General features: G+C 41.3%; 2 protein-coding genes across 6 annotated transcripts in view; one reads left to right on the top strand and one right to left on the bottom strand.

The window, feature by feature from the left end:
• The window catches only part of itgb1bp1 (integrin beta 1 binding protein 1), a 10,175-nt gene extending 1,384 nt beyond the window's left edge, over positions 1 to 8,791 (top strand). Inside the window, exons 2-7 of the mRNA XM_017477252.3 lie at positions 4,334 to 4,470; positions 4,557 to 4,635; positions 4,726 to 4,856; positions 5,544 to 5,636; positions 7,201 to 7,350; positions 8,073 to 8,791. Coding sequence (XP_017332741.1) covers positions 4,399 to 4,470; positions 4,557 to 4,635; positions 4,726 to 4,856; positions 5,544 to 5,636; positions 7,201 to 7,350; positions 8,073 to 8,144 — 597 coding nt within the window. The 5' untranslated portion in view covers positions 4,334 to 4,398 and the 3' untranslated portion in view covers positions 8,145 to 8,791. The remainder of the gene's footprint in view (positions 1 to 4,333; positions 4,471 to 4,556; positions 4,636 to 4,725; positions 4,857 to 5,543; positions 5,637 to 7,200; positions 7,351 to 8,072) is intronic.
• Positions 8,792 to 10,191: 1,400 nt separating this feature from the next.
• asap2a (ArfGAP with SH3 domain, ankyrin repeat and PH domain 2a) overlaps positions 10,192 to 25,271 on the bottom strand; it is an 89,240-nt gene continuing 74,160 nt past the window's right edge. For 2 of the 5 annotated variants that reach the window (XM_017476886.3, XM_053682572.1), the window contains exons 14-28: positions 25,080 to 25,246; positions 23,587 to 23,720; positions 22,152 to 22,246; positions 21,294 to 21,483; positions 20,111 to 20,196; positions 19,812 to 19,927; positions 19,065 to 19,132; positions 18,852 to 18,959; positions 18,330 to 18,546; positions 16,522 to 16,668; positions 16,162 to 16,288; positions 14,174 to 14,259; positions 13,934 to 14,013; positions 13,654 to 13,773; positions 10,192 to 11,963 (exon numbers count right to left, since the gene is read on the bottom strand). In XM_017476886.3, coding sequence (XP_017332375.1) covers positions 11,889 to 11,963; positions 13,654 to 13,773; positions 13,934 to 14,013; positions 14,174 to 14,259; positions 16,162 to 16,288; positions 16,522 to 16,668; positions 18,330 to 18,546; positions 18,852 to 18,959; positions 19,065 to 19,132; positions 19,812 to 19,927; positions 20,111 to 20,196; positions 21,294 to 21,483; positions 22,152 to 22,246; positions 23,587 to 23,720; positions 25,080 to 25,246 — 1,816 coding nt within the window. In that variant the 3' untranslated portion in view covers positions 10,192 to 11,888. The remainder of the gene's footprint in view (positions 11,964 to 13,653; positions 13,774 to 13,933; positions 14,014 to 14,173; positions 14,260 to 16,161; positions 16,289 to 16,521; positions 16,669 to 18,329; positions 18,547 to 18,851; positions 18,960 to 19,064; positions 19,133 to 19,811; positions 19,928 to 20,110; positions 20,197 to 21,293; positions 21,484 to 22,151; positions 22,247 to 23,586; positions 23,721 to 25,079; positions 25,247 to 25,271) is intronic. The other 3 variants (XM_017476887.3, XM_053682570.1, XM_053682571.1) reach the window with 3 other exon arrangements.

Below are 25,271 nucleotides of genomic sequence, written 5' to 3'. Positions count from 1 at the left end.
TACACACACTCTACACTCCCCTTACACACACTCTACACTCTCCTTACACACACTCTACACTCTCCTTACACACACTCTACACTCTCCTTACACACACTCTACACTCTCCTTACACACACTCTACACTCTCCTTACACACTCTACACTCTCCTTACACACACTCTACACTCTCCTTACACTCTCCTTACACACTCTACACTCTCCTTACACACACTCTACACTCTCCTTACACACACTCTACACTCTCCTTACACACACTCTACACTCCCCTTACACACACTCTCCTTACACACACTCTACACACACACTCTACACTCTCCTTACACACACTCTACACTCTCCTTACACACACTCTACACTCCCCTTACACACACTCTACACTCCCCTTACACACACTCTACACTCCCCTTACACACACTCTACACTCCCCTTACACACACTCTACACTCTCCTTACACACACTCTACACTCCCCTTACACACACTCTACACTCTCCTTACACACACTCTACACTCTCCTTACACACACTCTACACACACACTCTACACTCTCCTTACACACACTCTACACTCTCCTTGCACACTCTACACTCTCCTTACACACACTCTACACTCTCCTTACACTCTCCTTACACACTCTACACTCTCCTTACACACACTCTACACTCTCCTTACACACACTCTACACTCCCCTTACACACACTCTACACTCTCCTTACACACTCTACACTCTCCTTACACACACTCTACACTCTCCTTACACACACACTCTACACACACTCTACACTCCCCTTACACACACTCTACACTCTCCTTACACACACTCTACACTCTCCTTACACACTCTACACTATCCTTACACACACTCTACACTCTCCTTACACACACTCTACACTCTCCTTACACACACTCTACACTCTCCTTACACACTCTACACTCTCCTTACACACACTCTACACTCTCCTTACACACACACTCTACACACACTCTACACTCCCCTTACACACACTCTACACTCTCCTTACACACACTCTACACTCTCCTTACACACTCTACACTATCCTTACACACACTCTACACTCTCCTTACACACACTCTACACTCTCCTTACACACACTCTACACTCTCCTTACACACACTCTACACTCTCCTTACACACTCTACACTCTCCTTACACACACTCTACACTCTCCTTACACACACTCTACACTCTCCTTACACACACTCTACACTCTCCTTACACACTCTACACTCTCCTTACACACACTCTACACTCTCCTTACACACTCTACACTCTCCTTACGCACACTCTACACTCTCAGTACACTCCTTACACTCTCCTTACACACTCCTCACCCACTCTACACATTCCTTCCACACTCTACACTCTCCTTATGCACTATTTACACTCTCCTTACACACTCCTCACCCACTCTACACATTCCTTCCACACTCTACACTCTCCTTATGCACTATTTACACTCTCCTTACACACTCCTTACCCACTCTACACATTCCTTCCACACTCTACACTCTCCTTATGCACTATTTACACTCTCCGTACGCAATCTACACTCTCCTTACGCACACTCTACACTCTCACTACACTCCTTACACTCTCCTTCCCCACTCCTTATGCACACTACACTCTCCTTATGCACACTACACTCTCCTTACACACAGTACACTCTCCTTACACACAGTACATTCTCCTTACACACTCTATACTCTCAGTACACTCCTTACACTCTCCTTGCACATTCCTTCCACACTCTACACTCTCCTTATGCACTCCTTATACTCTCCTTACGCACTCCTTACACTCTCCTTACGCACGCTATACAGTCCTTACACTCTCCTTACACACGCTATACACTCCTTACGCACGCTATACACTCCTTACACTCTCCTTACACACGCTATACACTCCTTACACTCTCCGTACGCACACTGTACACTCCTTACACTCTCCGTACGCACACTGTACACTCCTTACACTCTCCGTACGCACACTGTACACTCCTTACACTCTCCGTACGCACACTGTACACTCCTTACGCACTTTTTATACACTCTACACTCTCCTTACACACACTACACACTCCTTACGCACACTACACACTCCTTACGCACACTACACACTCCGTACACACTCTTTACCCACACTACACTATCCTTACGCACACTACACTCTCCTTACGCACACTACACACTCCGTACGCACTCCTTATACTCTCCTTACGCACACTACACACTCCGTACGCACTCCTTATACTCTCCTTACGCACACTACACATTCCGTACGCACTCCTTATACTCTCCTTACACACACTACACTCTCCGTACGCACACTCTACACTCTCCTTGCACATTCCTTCCACACTCTACACTCTCCTTATGCACTCCTTACACTCTCCTTATTCGCTCCTTACACTGTCCTTATGCACACTACACTCTCCTTACGCACACTACACACTCCTTACACTCTCCTTACGCACACTACACACTCCTTACGCACACTACACACTCTTTACCCACACTACACTATCCTTACGCACACTACACACTCCGTACGTACTCCTTATACTCTCCTTACGCACACTACACTTTCGTTACGGACACTACACTCTCCATACGCACACTAAACACTCCTCACACACACACTACACTCTCTGTACACACTCTAAACGCACTCCTTACACACTCTACAATCCTTAGCGAGTGGGAGCGTGAGCAATGATTCCGGGTGCACTGTTGTTTAGGTTTCAGTTTTGACCCGTCTTTTCAATTCTACAATGGGATTATTCATATATAAGGAGAACTTGTTTATTTTTTTAACTCAGAAAATGGGATTCATGTTACAGAAAATTTATTCTTTCATCTGTAGTAACTTTATCCTTGTCAGGATCACACTGGAGGAGAGGAGGGAATACACCTTAGATGTGACGCCAGTCCATTGCAAGGCACCATGCTTACATACACACACACACACACACACACATTCATTCACACACTCATTTATAACCAGTAAACTTACTGAAGGTGGTCGGAAAACAAAGAACCTGAAGGAAACCCACACGGACACTGTGGGAACATGCACAGAAATGCCACAGAGACAGAAAAGGATCGAACCCTGGAGCTGTGAAGCTGCTAAACTACCTTATAACCACACTTGCCGTTGTGTCTGAGAAGCCATATAGTTTGTAGGGGAACATTTCCTGACTGTAGCCAATTTCTTATGTGGAATAGGACCGCTATAGGACTGCTGCAGACCTGATATTATTTCAGTTTAAATTTAAAATTTTATTTGTATAGCACTTTTAACAATGGACATTGTCACATAGCAGCTTTACAGAATTTTATCAATTCCATATTTATTAATTTATTCCTAAAGGTGCACGGTGGTTTAGTGGTTAGCACGTTTGCCTCACACTGCCAGGGTTGGAGGTTCGATTCCCGCCGCTGCCCTGTGTGTGTGAAGTTTGCATGTTCTCCCCATGCTGTTCCGGGTACGCCAGTTTCCTCCCCCAGTCCAAAAATATGATCGGCATGTCTAAAGTAGTGTATGAATGGGTATGTGATTGTGCCCTGCGATGGATTGGCACCCTGTCCAGGGTGTACCCTGCCTTGTGCCCGATAGGATAGGCTCCCTGTGGCCTTAAAAGATAAGCGTTATAGAAAATGAATGGATGGAATTTATTCCTAATGAACGAGCCAGAGGCGATGGTGGCAAGGAAAAACTCCCTGAGACAATATCAAAGAAACCTTTAGAGGAGCAAGACTCAAGGGGGACAAACCCATCCTCATCAGGGTGACACCGGATAATGCGATTATAAATAATTTCTCCTCTATAACTATGTTTACTATATAGTCAGAAAGTGTAGTTGTGTTAACAGGAACATTTAACAAGAACAGCAGCTTATCAGTATGAATATCAGAGTCGTTTCTGAATTCATTATAGTTTTAACTTAAAGTCTGCCCAATCTTTAATTGTCCTCTAGCTATTCTTCATTATGTTGATTAGATATCTCTGGCAAAAATATTCCAACTCTTAGAAATCTCTTAGAAATCTCCCCTTAAAAGAGTTCTGAGCAAAGCAGTAGACTCATAACTTTTACTGCACGATTTCTTGCCATATAAAATTTCTAATAAAATTCTTGAATGCCACTGCTGTGTATAAAGTATATAAATGTATATAAAGGTCAGCTGATTGTCTTTATTGGGTAGAGAATGCAGCGCTCCCCACTGTTTATGTAAAAAGGCGGACTGATTAATGATCTGCCCACCTCTCCGCTATTTGCTCCTTTTATAAGCGTTGGTTGGATTGTGTTTAGAGGACTGGTGTTAGGAGACCTGGAGTGCTGGCGTCATGGTGAAGAATGCGGTGTCGTGCTGAAGAATGTTCCGCAAGGTCAAGAAGCGCCACAGCAGCAGCAGCTCCCAGAGCAGTGAGATCAGCACCAAGAGCAAGGTGAGCTATGCAGTCTGAACCATCTCAACTGCAACGCGCCAGTCGACTCAAGACATGACATTAACACCTGTTCTTCCCTCCTCTAGTCTGTAGAGTCCAGTCTGGGAGGCCTGTCCAGGTCCAGCACAGTCGCCAGCCTTGATACAGACTCCACCAAGAGCTCAGGTTAGCTGTCAAACATTTAATATAAACAATGCAGCATTCATCTGTACATAATCCATAATAAATAGTACAATCTTCACATTGTTCCTATAGGTAACAGTGCATCTGAGACATGCGCTGAGTTCAGAGTTAAATATTTGGGAGCTGTTGAGAAGCTGGACTTTGAGATGAGCAAAGCTCTTCAGGAGCCATTAGATCTGATCAGCTATATTGATGCAGCTCAGGTAATGATCACAGACTTGTACGATCTACTAAACGTATGGCATTATTGTTATAATAAGTCCCTACAGGATTTAGCGATATTGCAGTCGCAGAAATGAACACAAAAATCAAGCAGACTCCGCGTTATTTGGGCCAAGACGTGTCGTGTGACGTCATCACAATGCGCATCCTGTCAAAGCACTCTTCGATTCACGTGCATCGAACACGAGTACAGCTAAAAGGTCTCATTCACCAGCAAACATCACAGCGAAAGACCGTGCAAAACTTTTGCAAAAAATTGCAATTGCAATTTCGCCAATTCAAGTAGTTTTCTGAAGAAGAAAAAATGCACAAAAAAAACTCTGCAAATTGCATCGCGAATTTTGAAAAAGCCGCAGGAAAATCAAGCATTTTTGGCCGCAATCATTATTTTAAAAAAACCAAAAGCCTCTGAAATCCTGTATGGATTGGATAATGATCTTAACTTCATGTTAAATAGAAACATTCTGGAAAATATACACAGCTCTTTAAAAAAAAATATATATTTTTAAAAGTAACTTTTTTTGGAGGAATGCACAGAATGGCTTGTTGCCACCTGTTGTTACGCTGTTATTATTTGAAGCTGGCAGGTTCCCAGGTTTAATATCTTTGCCATCGTCTCATTCACTGGCTCTGTTTAATTCTTGGAAACCTCTGTATTCGCTCCAAAGCAAGACGGAAAGCTGCCGTTTGTGCCTGGAGAAGAGGAGATGATCCTGGGAGTGTCCAAGTATGGAGTCAAAGTGGCGTCTTTGGACCAGTGTGTAAGTCTCTTGATGTCCATATTCAAATTTGTTGTAAAGAAAAAGGCACGATAAGGCAGTTCACGTAAAGGGAAGTGCAACGCCCCCATGTGTTCCTGGTTCCATTAAAATTAGATTTAAAACATTCAGGTAGTCCACACATGCTGTGCAGTGTGGTGTGTCTTGTAGTTGAATAATTCTGTATGCCCATTTATTTTCTTGCAACAGTAAAAGGCCTTATATCTTTATATTCTAAGGCATTTGTTGTATCTGTATGCTATATGTTTTGAATATTGAGCTTTTTCTGTCTAGCAAGCACTCGATGCCTTCTCCCTGAGCACGACTACCATGTTCATCGAGTACAGAATAAAACACGATGGGTATGATGTTAAGTAATCAATTGTGGGGTGGTCTGATTATTTTCCTACACTAGCACATTCCCAAAGTGTGTTATTCCTTTTATTCCACAGCAATTTCACAAAATGGGAATTTTTATTAAATAAAGAATGCCACAATTACTGTTTTATCTGTTTAATGTTCAGGGAACATCCATGAAGCAAGTTCATGTTATTACTTACCTTATAGTATCTATAAACAGTCATTCCCTCATCAGCCCAAAAATGCAGCTTTTGATGTTACAGAGAAATCAGAAAAGCACAAAGACCTCTACAGTGAATATTTTCCCATGATGTAAAACTTATCGACTGTTACCAAGGACACCTGAGATCAAAAACTCTACAATATTAATGATTAGATATTTTAATATGTTAAATATGAACATTTAAAAAAAAAAAATCCCTTCGATTATGTGGAGTGTCCATCATACAAGAACAAGAAGAACATTTATATAAAGCCTGTGATTTGCCTCGCAGTCAAGACTATCATTAGAGCCGTCCCGTTATGGAAAATGAATCAACACCTTCTGACCAGTCTGATTCGATTATTCAACAGTGGTGTGGTATAATATTCAGAAGTATTTTGCACATCAGTACAAGCGGATGTCTCCTCTCAAATCAGTCTTCTGTAACCTGCTGCTATTTCAAAACCGAAGCATAAATAAGCATCGTCATCACGCATAAGCATGATAATTGTCTTTATCATTCTCATGAAACCTTGAGATCATTTAAATGTCTTCAATAAAGGAGAGTTTTGACTTTGAGAATCAAAAAAGGGATTTATTCGTCACTTTGTAGCGGGACTCATTCGTTTGAATTTGTGCCATGACTCACATTAAGTGGAGTTGTGCGTCTCATCCAATATTACAGAACCACGATCGACAACGGTCGTTAGTTCATACAATGCACTAGCTTTCTACTTAGAACAGTAGTATGAAGTTTAGGATCAGTTTGCTGGGTAGCTGTGTGTTGTTTGACCAAACGGATCAAAATCAAATGACATTTAAATAAATGTGGACAAAAGGAAAGGTGAACTGAACTGATGAAAAGTACCACGATCAGATTTCCCCAGTGTTTACGCATATAATGTAAGAACCACCAAAATCATGAATAAATGTATTTATTATTTACAGAATACACCCTTTCATTTTTCTCTAAAACCCTCCTGCTGTTCTTTACCCTCCCATTAGGACGTGTTACACCGACACCCTCTCTACCTGATCGTACGCATGCTGTGCTATGAAGACGGCCTTGGAGCTGGGAGGAACCTCCTGGCACTCAACACCACCGATGCCAAGCAGCAGGAATGCAGCATCTGGGTCTACCAGTGCAGCAACGCGGTAAGCGGATACACCACATCAATAAATAGCTTGCATACTTAAATATGAAGTGTTTTCCTGTTTGAGTCAGGAATTCAAATCTTAACCACGGTCTTAACATCTTACTGTGACTGCAGTTGGTATGGTTAAATTTCCATTTGAGCACGTCGACAGTCTCTGTGTTTACATTATCATGTTTTAAATCAGAAATATTTTGATTTCTTAAAGAATTTACTGTATATGGTGTGTCCCGTTTGTGTGTGTTTTTTTTTTTTTTTTTTAAGGAGAAACGGCGGTCAGATTTTCTAGGCATATTCAGTATCCATACCTTTTTTTTTATCTTGTCATATATATTGTTTTTACAGCTTCAGCTGATTTAAAAATGATTGATGTGATGTATTTGCACCAGATAGGGTGTAGAAATAGGCTTCTCACAATGAAGAGTTAGTCCTCCTGTCTTAATCAGGGCAAAATATCAAATACACACTCGTATTCTATTAGACGTGTGGAGCAGAACGTAAACGGAAATGTTTGAACATGGATCACCTGCTCATGCAACACCTGTTCTGTTGATGCGAATGTGCTTGAAAGCTCAGAATGAAAGTTTCTTGTACTGTACAAAAACAACCAACTGATTTTTACTCCTTAAGAATCATTGTGTTTACAGTTCTGCTGTAACTCTTATTACTATGACGCACTAAAGTTACAGTAGTACAATTGACTCTTTATTCTGTCCACGGCAGGAGCAAGCTCAAGCCATCTGTAAAGTGCTCTCAGCTTCCTTCGACTGTGTTCTGGCCTCTGAGAAATCCTGAGGTCCATCTCTCCTACGACGGCCTGGCCTTTAACAGAGTGTCAAAGTGGCATAAAGGCGTGCTCCATGGATAATGTTTACAGTGTCCGCAGAAGTCACCCGTTTTTGTCCCGAACTGAAGCCATTTTCGCTCCTCCTCTTGTAGCGGTTAAGTTTAGGATTAAAATAAAGTAAATCTCCTCCGTGATCAGTATATAAGCGCTCCCTCTGCAGGGAACAGTGTTTACACATCAGTCATGTACATTATAGCCTCTGCTTCTGATATTCCAACCTCCATCATCCAAAGACCTTCCAGGCAAGTCTTTAGCCTAATTTAATCTTATTTAATGTAAATATACACTGAGCTCAGCATACAGTTTCGGCTGCGATCCAGTAACTGAGCTTCTCGTGGGATTAATGCGATCAGTGGTACAGTAATTACAGCGAGTACGGAGGAGCACAAGGACTTGTTCATCAAACATGCTGTAAATTCCAGCTATCTGTAGCTCTGGGGGTGGAAGGGCGGGGAGGTCTGATGTTCAGTGCTGTTTGCAACAGACCCACCCTCTCCTGTCCAGCCCATAAATCCTGGTCCAGATGGGACTGGATCAGTGCATACGGTACTTATAACCTCAAAAACGGTACAATAAACTTTTTAATTGATTTAAATTTATTGGAAGTTTTTTTGTTTTTGTCTTTGTCCTTGATAAAATCCCGGAATATCCGGTCTCACCAGTGGAGGTGAATTTTTTTTCATAGAAGTGAAAGATAATACTAAAGTAATACTATGTAAAAAGTTAAAAAAAAAAAAAAAAAAACCCTAAGAGAATTGTTCTTTTAAGAAACGAGTATGATAAATAAGACACCTCATTTCAGAACAGATAATCTTTTAATCTTTAGAGGTATGTTGCCATATGGTAATACTGTATGACAATGAAAATAGGCCTGTTGAATTTTTTTTTTTTTTTTTTTTTTGTGCAATATTGTGCTGAAATAAACAAAAAAAAACAAACATTTTTATGCACTAAATCCACACTTCTATGTGTGTGCGTGTGTGTGTGTGTGTGTGTGTGTGTGTGTGTCAGTGTTTCAAAAGTCACTGACGGACCTTTAATACATTTTTTTTTTGTCATTACAAAGATTGATACACACTCTGACACAAATAATTTACAGCTCCATCACATGTAAATGATTTGAGGTGGAATTAAGCGAATAGCAATAATCGTTCAGTGAAATATTGCTGAAACACTGCTTGGAAGTTAGCGGACATTATAAACACACTGTGGAACTAGCCATGCGTGTTTGTGATCAGTCTACAGACTAACCACGAGCACCAATAGGACTTTTAAAATTCCTAACAGCTTAGGTTTTATTCCTGCTGTCTAATTTACATCACTGGAATAGTCTCCACTTTCCTTCTGGCTGTAACGACGTTAAACAAGAGTACCGCTAGCCAACAGGTGATTATTTGATCCTCAGAGAAGACACCTGACACCTACAAACAAGCGTTATGTCTCTTGCAAAGCTCAGCTTAAAGAAGCAAACTGCTCCTATTAGTGTCAGCTTCACTATGAGAGCTTCTTTGGCACTGCAGCTTCCACGGACACACAATATGCACGATATTGCTGAATTGTGAAACTTTTTGTTTTCTACAGAGCTTTTTTTTTGAAAGGCCAGTGGCTGAACTGTAAGGGTGCACTGGGTGCAAGCAGGTTTTAAAAAGCAGATTCCAAAGCAGGACTACACTAAATAAATTCAGAAATAACGATGGATTTGCTAACGGTTTGTAATGACACTCATGAGTGTTTTCCCTCGTGTAACGCACTGATACGTTCAAGTCTAACAGTGCACTGGTGTTTACCATTGTACTCCACTAGGTGGTGATCTTGTTATATTCTTAGACATGGGATCGACATACTGTACAAGCTGTGTATGATTGTTTATGGACAAACCAAAAAGTAGAACCTCCTGATATATTCTGCACCTTCCTCTTTTTCCACAAATTCAGCCACCATTTCCTTTATTAAAAAAAAAAAAAAAAAAAAAAAAAGTAGCTCAGAAAGCTGGAGTTTGATTTAACTTCCAGTTTTCCCATTTATTTATACAATATTAGAGTGGACAGAATGACAGTAAATGAGAGTGAAATGTTTTTCTTTGCCTCATTTAGAAAACATCTAGATGGCTACACACCCAGCCTAGAAGTAATACACGACATCATTGCTATATCAGTTCAGTTTTTATGTTTACAATTAAATATACACATATAAATTCTTCAGTTATTTACAGCACCACGTAAGACAGGTCCTATTCATTTCCAGTGAGTTAAAAGGCAGAGGAAGATTCTGGAAGTTAATTACAAGTCTCTTCTCATTGCTAAAGTTACAGGTCACTGTATTTCAAGCTCACCAGGGACTATGTCGATTTTAATTAAAATGTCATAGAACATTCTATAAGAGTTGCTCTGCAACCAAAATGAAAACTTCATCACATAGAACATATTGCTGTACAGTATCACATGTGCAATCTCCACTTCGGAACAAACGGTGGTGGGGAGGGGGAAGAGAGGGGGGTGGGGTTCTGGAGATGCACAGTTACTGAGGAATGGTTTTGGTTTTCCCCACTAAAGGGTACATAAGGAGGGTTGGTCCTACATATCCTAAAACCTGGGCAGACATTACTTACCCAACTCTAAAAAGCATTAAAATCTCAACGAGATCTAGAAGACATAAATATGAGCATAGGCCATATTAATATAAAGCTAGCATGAACTCATTATTAGGCTAGACGTGAATTTAAACGATGCGGTAAATTGTGAACACATGAAAAAGCTACAGGGAAAAAAGGATGACGGAAGGTCAGGGGTATCGCAAACTGCTTAGGCTCTCAGAAGACTCGCTTCATTTACAAATACACCCAGATCTGAGGATCGTTCCGTGACCCCGTGCTGGTTTGTCCCAATCTTCGGCTCCACTCTCAGTATTTGCTTCGTTCATTCAGTCCAAGATCATAGTATCTAATATCACACGCACACATTATATTACTCTGATTGCCTCTTCCATTCCAAAATGCATGCTGTAGATCTGTTTCTCACAGATATGTAGTGTAGTCCAGGGCAGGAGAGCTCCCAGGTTTGAGCAGGGGAGGATCTATTTATAAGTTTTGATGTGGGGCAGCGAGTGTGGAAATGGGGACAGTGGAGGATCCCAAGGGGAGGCAACAGCAAACTTCCCTTTCTTCTCCAGTGCAGTGCTTTTAAAAGTAAACCACTTCCATTTCTCCTTCTGTCCATCTCCTTAAAGCAGGCAAGAGATTAGCATTTTCAGTCGTATTCTCAGATGAACGAGCCATCTAGTCTGCGTCGAAAAGCTGGAAGGATGCGAAGAGTTCAGTGTTGAGGTCCATAAAGCTTTTCTTTTTCTTTTTTTGAACTACATAATAATGTGCATTTACCGCATCAACGCAACGGACTACTTTTTTTTTTTCTTTCTTTCTGGTCAACAAACAAAGTGAGCCGCAACACTTGAACAATTTACAGTCTTCAAACATACAGTGACTAGGTGTGACTAGGTGTTAAGACATTCAGGAAAAAGAAACCTCCATTGCTCGCTGGTGCAAGCTAATTGTCTGGAAAGAGTCAGTACAGGCACGAGCTTCATGATGAAGGTGAAGCGGATGACGATAATTATTAGTAAAGCCCAAGTATGTGGAGCCAGAAACATGCTAGGGGATGATCAGATCAGATCCGATCATTGGAAACCTTTGACTGTCAGTCTGCCATGAAGTGTACGAATGTGACAGGGAAGGCGCCTCTCCTCATTGGTTCTCCTTCTATATGGCCCAGCTGGAAGAAGAACAAGAAGAAATGGGTCATAATCTATGGATTACTGCACATTCATGCAATTGTCTAATCGGCCAATCGTGTAAGAGCAGCGCAGTGCATAACATTATGCAGATGCAGGTCAAGAGCTTCAGTTAATGTCCGCAACAAAAGGCAGAACGGCAGAACAAATACATCTCAGTGACTTTTTTTCTCGTTGCGATTTTTGGGCACAACAGTCTCTCGATTTTACACAGAATAGTGCGAAGTACATAAAAATACCTAGAGAGCGGCAGACCTGCAGCCTTGTTGACAAGAGAGGTCAGAGGAGAAGGGCCAGACTGATTCGAGCTGACGGCAACTCAAACTAACCACTCTTTACAAACGAGGCGAGCAGTAAAGCATCCCAGAATGCACAACATGCCAGACCTAGTTGTAGCGGACCCTGCCAGTCAAGAACAGTAATCTGAGCCTACAGAGGGCGCAGGCGCACCAAAACTAGACAGCTGAAGACTGGAAAAAGACCAGGCGATTAAATACTCAAACCACGCCAAGTTCAAAGTTGCCTTTTTGCATTGCGCTACTGTTACATGATTGGCCGATTGTTCCTATTAAAGTGTATTCTAACGTTAAATTTGATACTGTCATTTTTGTCCCAGCCCAAACCTAATTTGCAGTGCCAGTAACAATACATTAATATAGAAACACTTCAAAATGATTATTTACAAGGAAAACGGTGTGTATTTTACAACAAGCAAAAAAACCAAAAAAAACAACAGCTTTCACATGGTTCCCACGATCAGAGTGTGCAGTGAGTTTTGGAGTTCTTAGTAGGAACAGATTTTAACCAGCGAGAGCATGTCTTATCCGTTAAAAGCTTTTGGTTGAATTTAACTATGCCCATATTGTCTATGCTAGCTCAACAGCAGGAAGTTCAGGCTGTCCTTAATTTATGGTCATGTGTCAATGACCCCGTGTTAACCAGCATTCATAATTTGATCTCAAATATTTGCGAAATAGATTCACATGTAACACCATATTAAGCATGGCCAAAAAGCCTAAATTTAAGATGTTAAAATGTAAATCTAACAGGGCCTTGAATACATAAAATGTCATTTCAGACGAATGACGACTTTTTTGTAAGACCTGAAGACCCTGTTTAAGTACGTTTCCAGACATTCTGTGTGAGGAAACAAAGGTTTTGAATATGCATAACTTTCCTTAGTGTAATGCTTTAACACAGAACAAGGCTTAGAGATCTGTGGCATTTCCACTGGAAACAAATGACCTCTTGTTCACTTCCTGTGCTAAACATGTGCACAGCTCGACTGCTGATAAACAAAAACATGAGCGCAGCATGGTAATATATTCCCCAAACTCTCTGAAGCACATCTGTACACAACTGAAGTGTTCTGAGATGATGATGATCTGGACGTGCTGTTGATGAGGCTCTGGAGTTCTTAAGATTAAAATGCAGCCAGTGGAACAAAGATATGAAGAAAGGAAAACAGCAGCTGGCCTGCATTCCCACAACCAGAAGGAAAGAATGAGGTCACTGCATAGGTCCAGGCCACCATGGCAACTGGAAGTTGATAAAGTCTCTATCTCTCCTCCCCTATTTCTCGCACACTCTGTTCCAAATCCTGACCTCCTTCATCCTTTCTACTTGCTTATAAAGGCCAGATCTTCCTCACACACACTTGCGCAGACTCACCCACCACTCCTGGTCCTCTTCCCCGTCTACAATTATCACCTCGCCCTCAGTGAACGTCAGCTCATCGGGGTTATCAGCCATGCAGTTATAGATGGCCTTCACCCTTTTCGGCCTCTGTTTCTGACACACACACACACACACACACACACACACACACACGACATATACAATGTGCGGAATACACATACATCATCTGTTCTGCATTGCACACATGGAATCATCTGTTTACAATTCAGTCACATCAGGTTCAGGCATTTCCTCCTGATATGATGGAGCTTACCGGGTATGTTTTCCTGGGTACGTGGCCAGGAGCCAGAGACTGACCACTCGTGCTCTGAGGGCATCCAGGAACTTCCTTTGCTGCTCATCAAAAGACAGGAAATGATATCGCAGTGAAAAAGTACATCCAACGTGGAACAACTTCAATCAACTCAATTCTTAAGGCTCCCACACCCTTTATTCAAACTGTACACAGCCGAATTAGTACAACTGATTTCATACTCGATTATCAACAACTCACAGATTAAGCCGTTTCTTTGACATCTACCTGGTCTCTCTGTGGTGTCCGAGTGTGCCGGTGACCCCTTGCTGTAGCTTTTGTCCGAGCTGCAAACAACAAATTTAAAAACAGCCCCCTTACTTTATTTCAGGGATCCTCTGAACTATTGCTTTCCCTACATTCACTAAGTGATTTAAAGTGAGCTAAATAGTCAACATTCACACTATATTGGGGAAACATGAGACTCAAAAAATCTACGTAATCGACTGAAATATTGATGAGCCTAGCTTAAATTGATTGATTCTATTTTTTTTTACTGACGCTGGTGCATAAAACCAAAGAACACTAGAGAAGGAAGGCTAGTTCTACAGTAACTGATTGCATATTGTTCATGCAGATTTACTGACACAGTGGATCACAGTGGTAACTTAAAAAAACAGCCTTATTTGATTCAAACATGAATAGTATACAGACGGGTGACAAATTAAAGGGGGGGGAAACAACTTGGAGTGACTTTAAATCAGTTGGTAGGCCACCATAGGTTTCTCGAACTGTATTGGACGGATGAACATCTTTATTCCTCATCGAATGATGATGATGTTAGAGAGTGCTAACTAAGACCTCACTCCAAAATCTCCCCTGGTGTTCAACTAGGTTGAAATCTGCTTACTGTGGGGCCCATGGAATATAATTTATGTCCTTCCCATCCTCAACAAAGCATATTAGTGAGCCCTTGTGAACTGTGGATGGAAGAGACCATCCTGGAAGAGACCACTCCCATCAGGATAGAAATGTCTCATTATAGGATCAGTGATTTGCAGCGACACTAACCACTAAGGCAATAAGCACACCTAAACCATGGCAACAAAAACAAAGCCACTGCATTGTTGTTGTTGTTTGTTTTTTTTTACCTTTAATCTGTCACCCAGATGATTTATTCAGAATTATCATGATGATGATCATCATTATTTTAATCACTATTTTACAGCCCTACTTAGCACATTATGTTTCTTACTTATTTTAACTCTCTGCTTGGAAAAAGACCTTGAAGAGGAGTTAATGACCTGAGCAAAGCTGCAGTTCCCTGTAGGTCTTTGCATTATGTATGTGCAAAGTGACCCTTGTGTTCACTGATGAGATGTTTGCTGTGGGCTATAAAGACATTTCCTGTAAAAACAGCCTCAGTGCTCATGGCAATGTCTAACTCTGTGATTCTGGTTTAGCCTTATTCTGTCATTAACAGCAGTAGGGGATACGCTAATGTTGATAGAATAAACAGTTTTTGCAAACATTTAGAGTTAGTCCTTGCATGTGCGTATAGAGGTGTTCATATCTGATACATGTTTAGCCATATATCTACAAATACATGTCGTTGATGTAGTCACAAATCTGAATGGTAATTGTGATATAAACATTTTTTAATGGAAATTTTGATGACTCCAGAAGGACTATTTTGACTTAAAGCTACTTTTACCAACAATGTATCACACATTACTAAGCTTGATTGCTGTGTAAACTGCAATAAACGAAACCAGAAGACAAATGTACAAAAACCTTATTGTGAACATGTCTGAAGGACTCTGAATGCACGCTCTCTCACATCCAGGGCTGTACAGCGGTTGCAGCAGTTTTACAGTTTAAATAAATCATCAAAATTAATACAAAATGGCTTGAAATATTTCACTATATGTGTATGAATCTAGAATATATGAAAGTTAGACTTTTTAAAATTAAATTTCAGAAAAAACTTTTCCACGATATAAAAATTTTTTGAGATGCATCTGTAAATTCATATTTACATTCATTTCTTTTAACTGAAAAGAATTCCAATGTTCTTATTCAATGTTAAGAGTAAGACGGTAAGTGTAAAACTGTGTGACACGGGCTTTAAGGCAAATTCATTAGCTGCTTTTGTAGTTTTGACCAATTCTAATAGAAACGGTATCTGAAAATATCTAGTGGTGTGTGTGTGGGTGTGTGTGTGTGTGTGTGTGTATTACAAGTCTGACCTTGTAGCGGAACCCCTGTTAATACTCTGGCCCTGAGGCACCTGTCCGGTTTTGCTCTGCATGGTCATGGCCTCCATCACACTGGCTGGTTTAGATACAGGAGGATGGGGAGCGGCCGGCGCTATAACTGCAGAGAGCGCAGCATTAGTGGTGCAACACACCAGCAACATGAAGCAATAACACAGGTCAGGGTTTATTTTTGATCCAAGTGTAAATTACTCTCAAGCTGAAATCTGACTGTATGACTATTGGTCAAAAAGCAAGATATGCTGCCTAAAAAGATGTCTTCACTGAGAATTTTGAAATGATATGTTTCTTCTTGTGCATCATTTCATCTTGCGTTATTCCACGCAGACTCACAGGAGGATGAAGTGACTCGCATGGGCGGAACAGGTGGATGCATGTTAGGGGGATCCGAGGAGGATCTCTGCCTGCCTGAGAGATCTATGGAGCCAGGCTTCCACGCTGGAGAACCTTGGAGACCTCCACTGTGACCAGTCAGCTGCCCTATCGAGATCAGAGAGAAAACGAGAGAGATGTTGGACATTCAGACTCAGACAGAAAGTTTGCCCAGCTTCCCCACACCCAAGAAGAGGCTGCTTTTTGTTTCTCGAGAGGAAGACAAAGATCCGGGCTGATTCTGTTTTTGGGCCGTGGCTCGGCTCCAGGCCTTAATTATGTTAGAGTCTGGGAGAACATGCCACAATGTCACGATGTGAACAGCGAAGAGACTCAGTCCTGCACCCAACAACAAGAGACAAGCCTAACTAAAGTCTAGGCTGGAAAACTTATTATGCAAACGTATATAGCTTATGATGCTGCAACAGTCCTGCAATATAAATAACCCACATACACAGCACTACAAAAGACTCTCAAGGATAAAGCTTGAAAGCTATAAGTTCAGTGACAGTTTTCAGTATTTTTTCAGTGAAGTGTGCCAATGAATTTGGATAAGATAGAAGGCAAAACCTGATCCTACATCAACAGTCTCGCTTAAATGGGAATTATTAATATACTGGCCTTGATAATGTAAGACACTGCTAAAATGGATGTCGGATACTTACAGCTTGTGCTGAGTCATTCATCTATCTCTGCTGTCTAATATGCGGCCATGGCTTTTAACCTTTCAGCCACATTTTATTGTAACCATACATCAAGTAAAGTAGCTTAAATGATCACCGATCTGCCATAACTTTAAAACCACTGACAGTCAAGGCGTGGGATATATTAGGCAGCAAGTGAACAGTCAGTTCTCTAAGTTGACGTGTTGAAAGCGGGGAAAAATGGGCAAGTGTAAGGATCTGAGTGACTTTGAAAAGGGCCAAATTGTGATGGCTAGAGAACTGGGTCAGAACATCTCCAAAACAGCAGGTCTTGTGGGGTGTTCCCAGTATGCAGTGGTTAGTACCTACCAAAAGTGGTCCAAGGAAGGACAAACGATGAACTGGTGATAGGGTCATGGGTGTCCGAGGATCATTAATGCGCGTGGGGAGCGAAGGTTAGCTCATCTAGTCCGATCCCACAGCAGTGCTAATGTAGCACAAACTGCTGAAAAAGTCAATGCTGGCTATGATAGAAAGGTGTCAGAATACCCAGTGCGTCACAGCTTGCTGTGCCGGTCAGAGTTCTCAAAGACCTCCAAATTCCCCAGATCTCAATCTGATCGAGCGTCTGTTGGATGTTCTGGACAAACAAGTCTAATCCACGAAGGCCCCACCTTGGAACTTACAGGATCTGGTGCTAACGTCTTGGTTCCAGACCAAGACCTTCAGAGGTCTTGAGGAGTCCATGCCTCGATGGATCATATCTGTTTTGCCAGCATAATGGGGACCTACACAATATTAGGCAGGTGGATATAATGTTGTGGCTGATCAGTTTAAATATTTTGTTCAATTGATGCACACAGGTGTGTTGTTCCAATCTGATATTGAGTCTGGGATAAGAGATCATTCTGACCTGAAACACTGGACTACAGAGCTAATTCGACGGGTTTTCAGTTCTGATACACTGACGTATCACTAATGTGAACATGTGTTTTTGAACATTTTGACTGACTTGAAAACAAAAGTGTATAGAGTCCAATTTTCAAACAGACTAAACGGTGTGAAAGAACCATAAGAGAACCCCAGTATCAGTGCTGGATCAGTAAAAGATTCAGTAGAAGGTACCGATATTTCTGGGTGGCAGTGGAGGAGCTGAGGTGGATAGGACCCCACTGGAAGGGCTGGTGTTGACGATGGTCCCATACGTCTCGTTGTTGACCAGGTTTGGGACGTAGCAGCGCTGTTGTTTGTCCTTGGACATACTGGCTGGACTGGGCTGCAGCACTGAGCTGCCAGCCGTGTAGCAACTGACCGGCCTCTCCTCTCGCCTCAGTGGACTGGACTGTACACAGAAAGGTCGCAGGTCACAAAGACATTCATATTATTAGCTGCACAGTATATACAGCACAGCAGTCACAGTTATATGTTACAGTGTTATGAGTCTATATTTTTAACGCAGTGTCTCTTTAATGCGTCTAGTATTTAATTAATACTGGTAGACATTTGCATAATATGACTTATGGTAGATTTGACTGATATATTTAACCTCTGCAGTGACTAGATTTATAATAATATTTTTTTCCACTGAAAGAGGTCCATGGAAGCAAAATATTAGAGAATTCCTGGACTAGAGGAAAACAGGGGCACCTTCTCATCCAAATCTTCATCGCTCTCGTCTAGGTCTTCATGCTGTAGCCGCCACTCATATTCGACATGCACATGTGCGTTAAACTTGCCAGCGAGTGCCTGGTTCAGCTGCACACAGAACACAGACAGTGTTAACCTCTGTAGTGTCCAGCTGAGAAACTACAGTACTACATTAAGCCATATGCGGTGTTAAACACAGTGATCGCGCCTCACCAGCTCCTCACACTGCAGATGTTTGAGTCTCCGGGCAATGTCTAGTGGGGTTTCACCCGCCTCGTTAGCTGCACACAGTATTCAATAGTTTTACACTCGGAAGCATCATTAGTAGCACTAAAATATCCACATTGACAGGCTGAAGTGAAATGGAAGGGGGTTTCTTCACACAACCTCAATCTCTCTCTCACACACACACACACACACACTTTCTGTCTTTCAAACCACAGTCAGAAATAACAACTCATACACACTTGTATCACAATATTTAATCACCAAACTGTATTATTGTAACTTAGCTTAATCAGAGTAAATAAAAACAAATAATTTGGATTACTAAAGTATAAAAGTTTTTTGAGGAAGACCAACAAAATGTCCTCACATGATACTTTGTATGTCTTCATGATGAAAAAAGAGGACATTTGGTCCCCAAAAAGACGACACACACGCACACACACACACACCACATTGATGCTGGCCTAGCTCTTTTGTTTTTGCTGTTCACTAGAAGAGCATTAATTAGCTCAATTCCCACAGACAACACTGGGGATAATGCCAAACACAAATCCCGTCTCTTATCACCACCTCCAGCTTTCAAAACAACCCAAGCAGAAGAATGTGAAAGAATGAAGCTAAATAAAAACACAGAAACTTTAACAGAAACACTGGAAACATTCCTATTCCGCACAAAAGAGGGAAAGGAAAAGCAGCTAGTGCTAATTACAGGATCAGTCGATGGTTTCTTACCAATATCTATGGAAGCTTTGCCTCTTAGGAGCAGTTTGAGACACTCGCTGTTGTCCGTAAGACAGCAGTAATGCAGCGCCGTGCTTCCCTTTGCTGTCTGCTTATCCAGATTCACACTTGAGAGCAAACAAGAAGGTTCAGTCAATCGACTCAATGCACTACTTCTTAGAATATCTTCAATGTGGGGACTCTTTAGGTCTGTTAAATGAGCTAAAACAACAGGGAGGTGTGGTACATACAGCATTTAATCTGTAAATAGAAAAATAATACGGAGCAGGTGTGGGTCTCCAGGCCATTACCTATTTTGAGTGAGGAAGTCTACTATATGTAGCGAGGTTCTGTCTACCAGCCTCACTGCAAGATGTAGAGCTGTCTCTCCTTGTTCCTGCAAGAAAAGAAGAAAAAAAAAACCTCATAAAACTTTTCACATTAGTATCCTGCAGAGTTCCCAGGCTCTTTTGGATTTTTTTTATTTTCAACAACTTTTCCAGGATATTTTTCAGTAATATGTACAACAGCTCCCATCACCCCCATCTGCCAAAAACAATAAAAACAAAAATACAACTCCTAATGATCTCTTACTGAGTGATTAAAATACTGACACTCAGACAAAAATGTTTTACTGTAATATAAGCAGTACAGAAGCAGAGAGAGAGATCGCTTGCTCAAATGAACAGCCTTCCATGAACACGTACACCAACAAAGAACTATGTAGAATATGGCCACAGTTCAGCTTCCGAGTGTGAAGCGTCCACGTCTCGTTGGGAGATCACATGTTCGAATCCTGTTAACTCCACTGCGGTTCGTAGCTAGGAGACCAAGAGAGCAAAATTGCTCTCTGTGTAGGAGGGATTGCATACTATTACTTCCCTGCCAATCACATCAACACTAACCAGTCGTGGGCGTCTCTGAGCTCATGTACAAGCAATTCCTCACTGCATACCTTTCATATTAGTATTACTGTATAACATGCTTTATGATGAATCTTTATGACTAATCTGGGAATTTGGAGATCAAAACAAACTGATAATTCAAATGTAATCCAACAATCTGGTCTGACTTCTAATCTCTTGGACAGGTTCTCCTTAATGGGATTCTCCTACTAAAGTGACTCTACTCTAGAGTGATATGAACTCTATAGATACAATGTCCCTCCATCTCTATAACGCTTATCCTACACAGCGTCGCGGCGAGGCTGGAGCCTATCCTAGGGAACTCGAGGCACAAGGTGGGGAACACCCTGGAGAGGGTGCCAACCCATCACAGGGCATACTGGAAATGCCAGTCAGTCTACAACACATGTCTTTGGACTGGGGGAGGAAACCGGAGTACCCTAAGGAAATCCCCAAAGCATGGGGAGAATCCTTTGGAGGTGCGAGGCAAACTTGCTAACCACTGAGCCACCGTGCCCCTCCTTTCCCCCTAATTATTTCTAAACCAGGAACTTGTTTAGTCAATCAGAAAGCATCAGGGAAGACTCACATGCCCATTGGCGAGAGGAATGGGCTCCATTAGCTCCACTCCCTCAGCGTAGACCTGGATGAGGGAGAAGATGTCGCGGGCCTTCACTGCATCACACAAGGTGTGCAGTCTGGATGCAGTGTCTGGGCTTTTCTTACGAGCAAAGCGTTTCTCTGTGTATTTTGCTGTAATGAAGTCTTTCCTGGCCTGCCTGAGAGACAGAGGGAAGCAGAGGTTACTGTGAATGCAAAAAACACTTGTGAATGCAAAAACTAAAAATAAAAGGGTCCAGCAAATGCCAAAGCTCTGGACCTCTGACACTGTACAGTACTAGTGTTTGGACACTGATATAAACGACACAAAGGCTGGACAACATTTTCAAATACCGTTTATTTTCCCATTCCCGAAACTAAAAAGGCAGTTGCCTTAAAAAAAATGCAGGAAAATGGCTTCTCATAAGGTTGTGGGGTTGTAGAATACTTCGTTAAGGCTGCTTTATGCTTTAAGTGCCACATGAACAGCTACAGAAATGGTATAAAGTCCCTGTGATGGGAAAGTCATGGACACAATGCACTGACATACAGATACATGTTGTCTTTTGTTTATTTGTGCCCTGGGTTTCCCCCCCACCCCCAATGATTTTTCCTTCAAAATCCATGTGGGATAGCTTATGGTAATATTCTAGTTAGTACTCCAGAGTGAAATTAAAATCTATTTATATCACATGTCTGTACAAATGTGTATACCATGTGAGACCAAGTACTATCCAAAAGTCTGAAAATATTGCACAATAACATACTGGCTACATAATCCATCCACAGTGACCGCTGTAAACACGCACAGACAGAAACGGAGAGAGAAAGTGAGAGCATTACTTACATGTCACTGGTAGGATTTGGTTTGACCATATCTTCCGCACTCAGACACGCCTCCATGATCTCGTTAAATCCAGCATTCCCCACGTTCTTGGCCAGCTGCAAGAGACACACGCACATGCGCACACACACATATATATACACACATATACATATATATATATATATATATACACATATATATATACACACGCATTTTTTTTTATATATTATATATATGGTAGCCCTTTATTTACTTGTGTGTGTGTGTGTGTGTGTATATGTATGTATGTATGTATGTATGTATGTATGTATGTATGTATGTGTATATATATATATATATATATATATATATATATATATATATATATATATACACATATATATATACACATACACACACACACACACATACATACACACACGCATTATATGTATGTATATATGTATGTATGTATGTATGTGTGATATATATATATATATATATATATATATATATATATATATATATATATATATATATATATATATATACACATACATACATACATACATACATACATACATACATACACACACACACACACAAGTAAATAAAGGGCTACCACAGTGGTGCTTTTCCATCATCATCTACTTATCCATAGTTTATGGGTTTTTTTTAGTAAAGCTTTTATTAGTCTCAGACCAAACAAGATGTAATTATGGGGGAATAAAAAATATTTTTCAATATACCACCCCTCCAAAAGTATTGGAACAGCAAGGACCATTCTTTTTTTCCGCTATACATTGAAGGCATTTTGGTTTGTAATCAAAAGTTGAATATGAGACGATATATCAGAATTACAGCTTTCATTTCCTCACATTTACATCTAGATGTTTTAAACATCTTAAAACATGGCACCTTTTGTTTGAACCCACCCATTTTTTCAAGCAATTAAAAATATTGGACCATGTAACTGACAGGTTAGTGTTTCTTACTGTCCAGGTGTGGCCTGTTAAAGTGACTGTTTAAAGAATTAACAGCTCTGAATGTCTATTCTTGGTTTGAGCCCTAGGTTTTGCCTGAGAAGACTGCACTTATTATTTAAAAAAAGGATAAACCAACATGAAGACCAGAGAGCTGTCTATGGGAGAAAAGCAAGTCATTTTGAAGGTGAGAAAAGAGGGAAAATCGATCAGAGCCACTGCACAAGCATTTGGCATTGCCAATACAGGAATGTCAGGAATGTCCTGAAAAAGAAAGAAACCACTATACGAACATCACCTAAAAATTGGGTGGTAACACATCTAGATGTAAATATCAAGAGATGAAATCTGACAATCTGATCTATCATCTGATTCATCTTTTAATCTCTTCCATTTGATGTAATGATTCCACATCAGTCGTGAGGTCAATGTGAAATACCTCGACTTGAACACTTACAAACATGTTTTTAAAAAAGGAAAAATGAACCACCAACCAAGAGTTCTGATGTGCTGAGGACATCCAGCGTGAGGGACTGAATTCTGGAGTAGTGCACGCCCAACTCTCGGTGGATCCCGGAGCATTCTATGCAGGTCAGAATTCCCAGGTTGGTGGACAGCCATGTGGGACCTGGAGAAAAGACACGGTCCATAATGTTTCACAAAATAAAAGAGGACAATTTTTAAAATAGGAGGCTATGACCACATGATTTTGTGATGTACCATGCTTTGCATAAGTATTCACCTTCCTCTTGATCTTTACCTCGGCACAGACTTTTAATGGACAGCCTCCTCTAGGTACATTTGCAGTTGTGCCATGTTCATACTATTTTTTTAATAATGGATGTAATTGTGTTCCACCGGATGTGCAAAGTTTGCCATACTTTTTATTACCAAACCCTTATTGTTACTTTTCTAGAACGTTTGTTTTGATTGCTGTTTGGTCTCCTTGACATGTTTTTTAAAATCCTGTATGTTCTCCAACAAACTCCGGGGCCTTCCAGGAACAGGTGTATCCATACTGACTGAGAAAACCTTTATTTCACGCATTCAACCAATTATGTGATGTCTGATGATAACTGCTTCCACCAGAATTTATTTAGTGGTTTCACTGTAAAAGGAGAACACTTCCATCCAACCATCCAAGCATTTTCCATATAGCATATCCTACACAGGATCACAGGGGAGCCTAGAACCTATCCCAAGGAACTCAGGGCACAAGGCAGTGGAGACCCTGGACGGGGTGCCGACCCATCGCAGGGCACAATCACACACCCATTCACACACTACGGGCAATTTGGAAATGCCAATCAGCCTACAACACATGTCTTTGGACTAGGGGCGGGAACTGGAGTACCCGGCCGAAACCCCCCAAGCACGGGGAGAACATGAAAACTCCGTGCACACAGGGCAGAGGTGAGATTCGAACATCCAACCCTGCAGGTGCGAGGCAAAACTGCTAGGCATCTGTGCCTGAGGAGAACACTTACAAATTATAAATAGATGTATTAATAATATGGATTTTTCCACCCACTTCACTATTATGGTCTAGTTTGTATAGAATCATGACAATTCCAAATAATTCCATTTCACTTCCAGGTTGTAGTAATACAAAATGTGGAAAAGTTCAAGAGGGTGAATACTTATGTAAGTCATCACTGTTGTTGATTAAGTAAAATATCTTCAGTTCCACACCACTGTGGTATGCAAATCAGTTGCTGGGTATACAAAGAGGTTGTGAACATTCTGGCCTCCACTGAGAGCATTTTAAAAAGCCCTACAACAACAGCTGAAAGCACTGAGGGAGTTTACTGGATACAATCAGAAATATATCTACATCACTCTCATTAAACAAGCTGAGTCGTTTCAGCTTACAGTCTTTTGCAATACTTGTCCGTTTTCCTGCTCTGATTCATTCAGACATCCTGAATCTCCACTTGTAAATCTCCCCCTCTGTCTAGTAATTCCAAGCCGTTTACGAGTCGCTCACCGGGAGCACCGCAGTCACAGCAGACGTCGTTGCCAGTCATGCGTTTGACCTCGCCCAGGATGGCTTTGGTCAGCTCCTGAACGATGTTGTTCTCGCCCACGTGCTGGTCTCCCTTAAAGGCGTTGTTAAGCGCTTCCTCCTTACTGTTCTGCAGCACCGAGATCCAGCTGAAACAGAGATGAAGCAGAGGAA

The sequence above is a fragment of the Ictalurus punctatus genome, chromosome 9 (assembly GCF_001660625.3).
Source record: "Ictalurus punctatus breed USDA103 chromosome 9, Coco_2.0, whole genome shotgun sequence".
Classification (NCBI taxonomy): Eukaryota; Metazoa; Chordata; class Actinopteri; order Siluriformes; family Ictaluridae; genus Ictalurus; species Ictalurus punctatus.
Note: the sequence above shows the minus strand (reverse complement) of the source record. Positions and strands in the feature narration are given on the sequence as shown.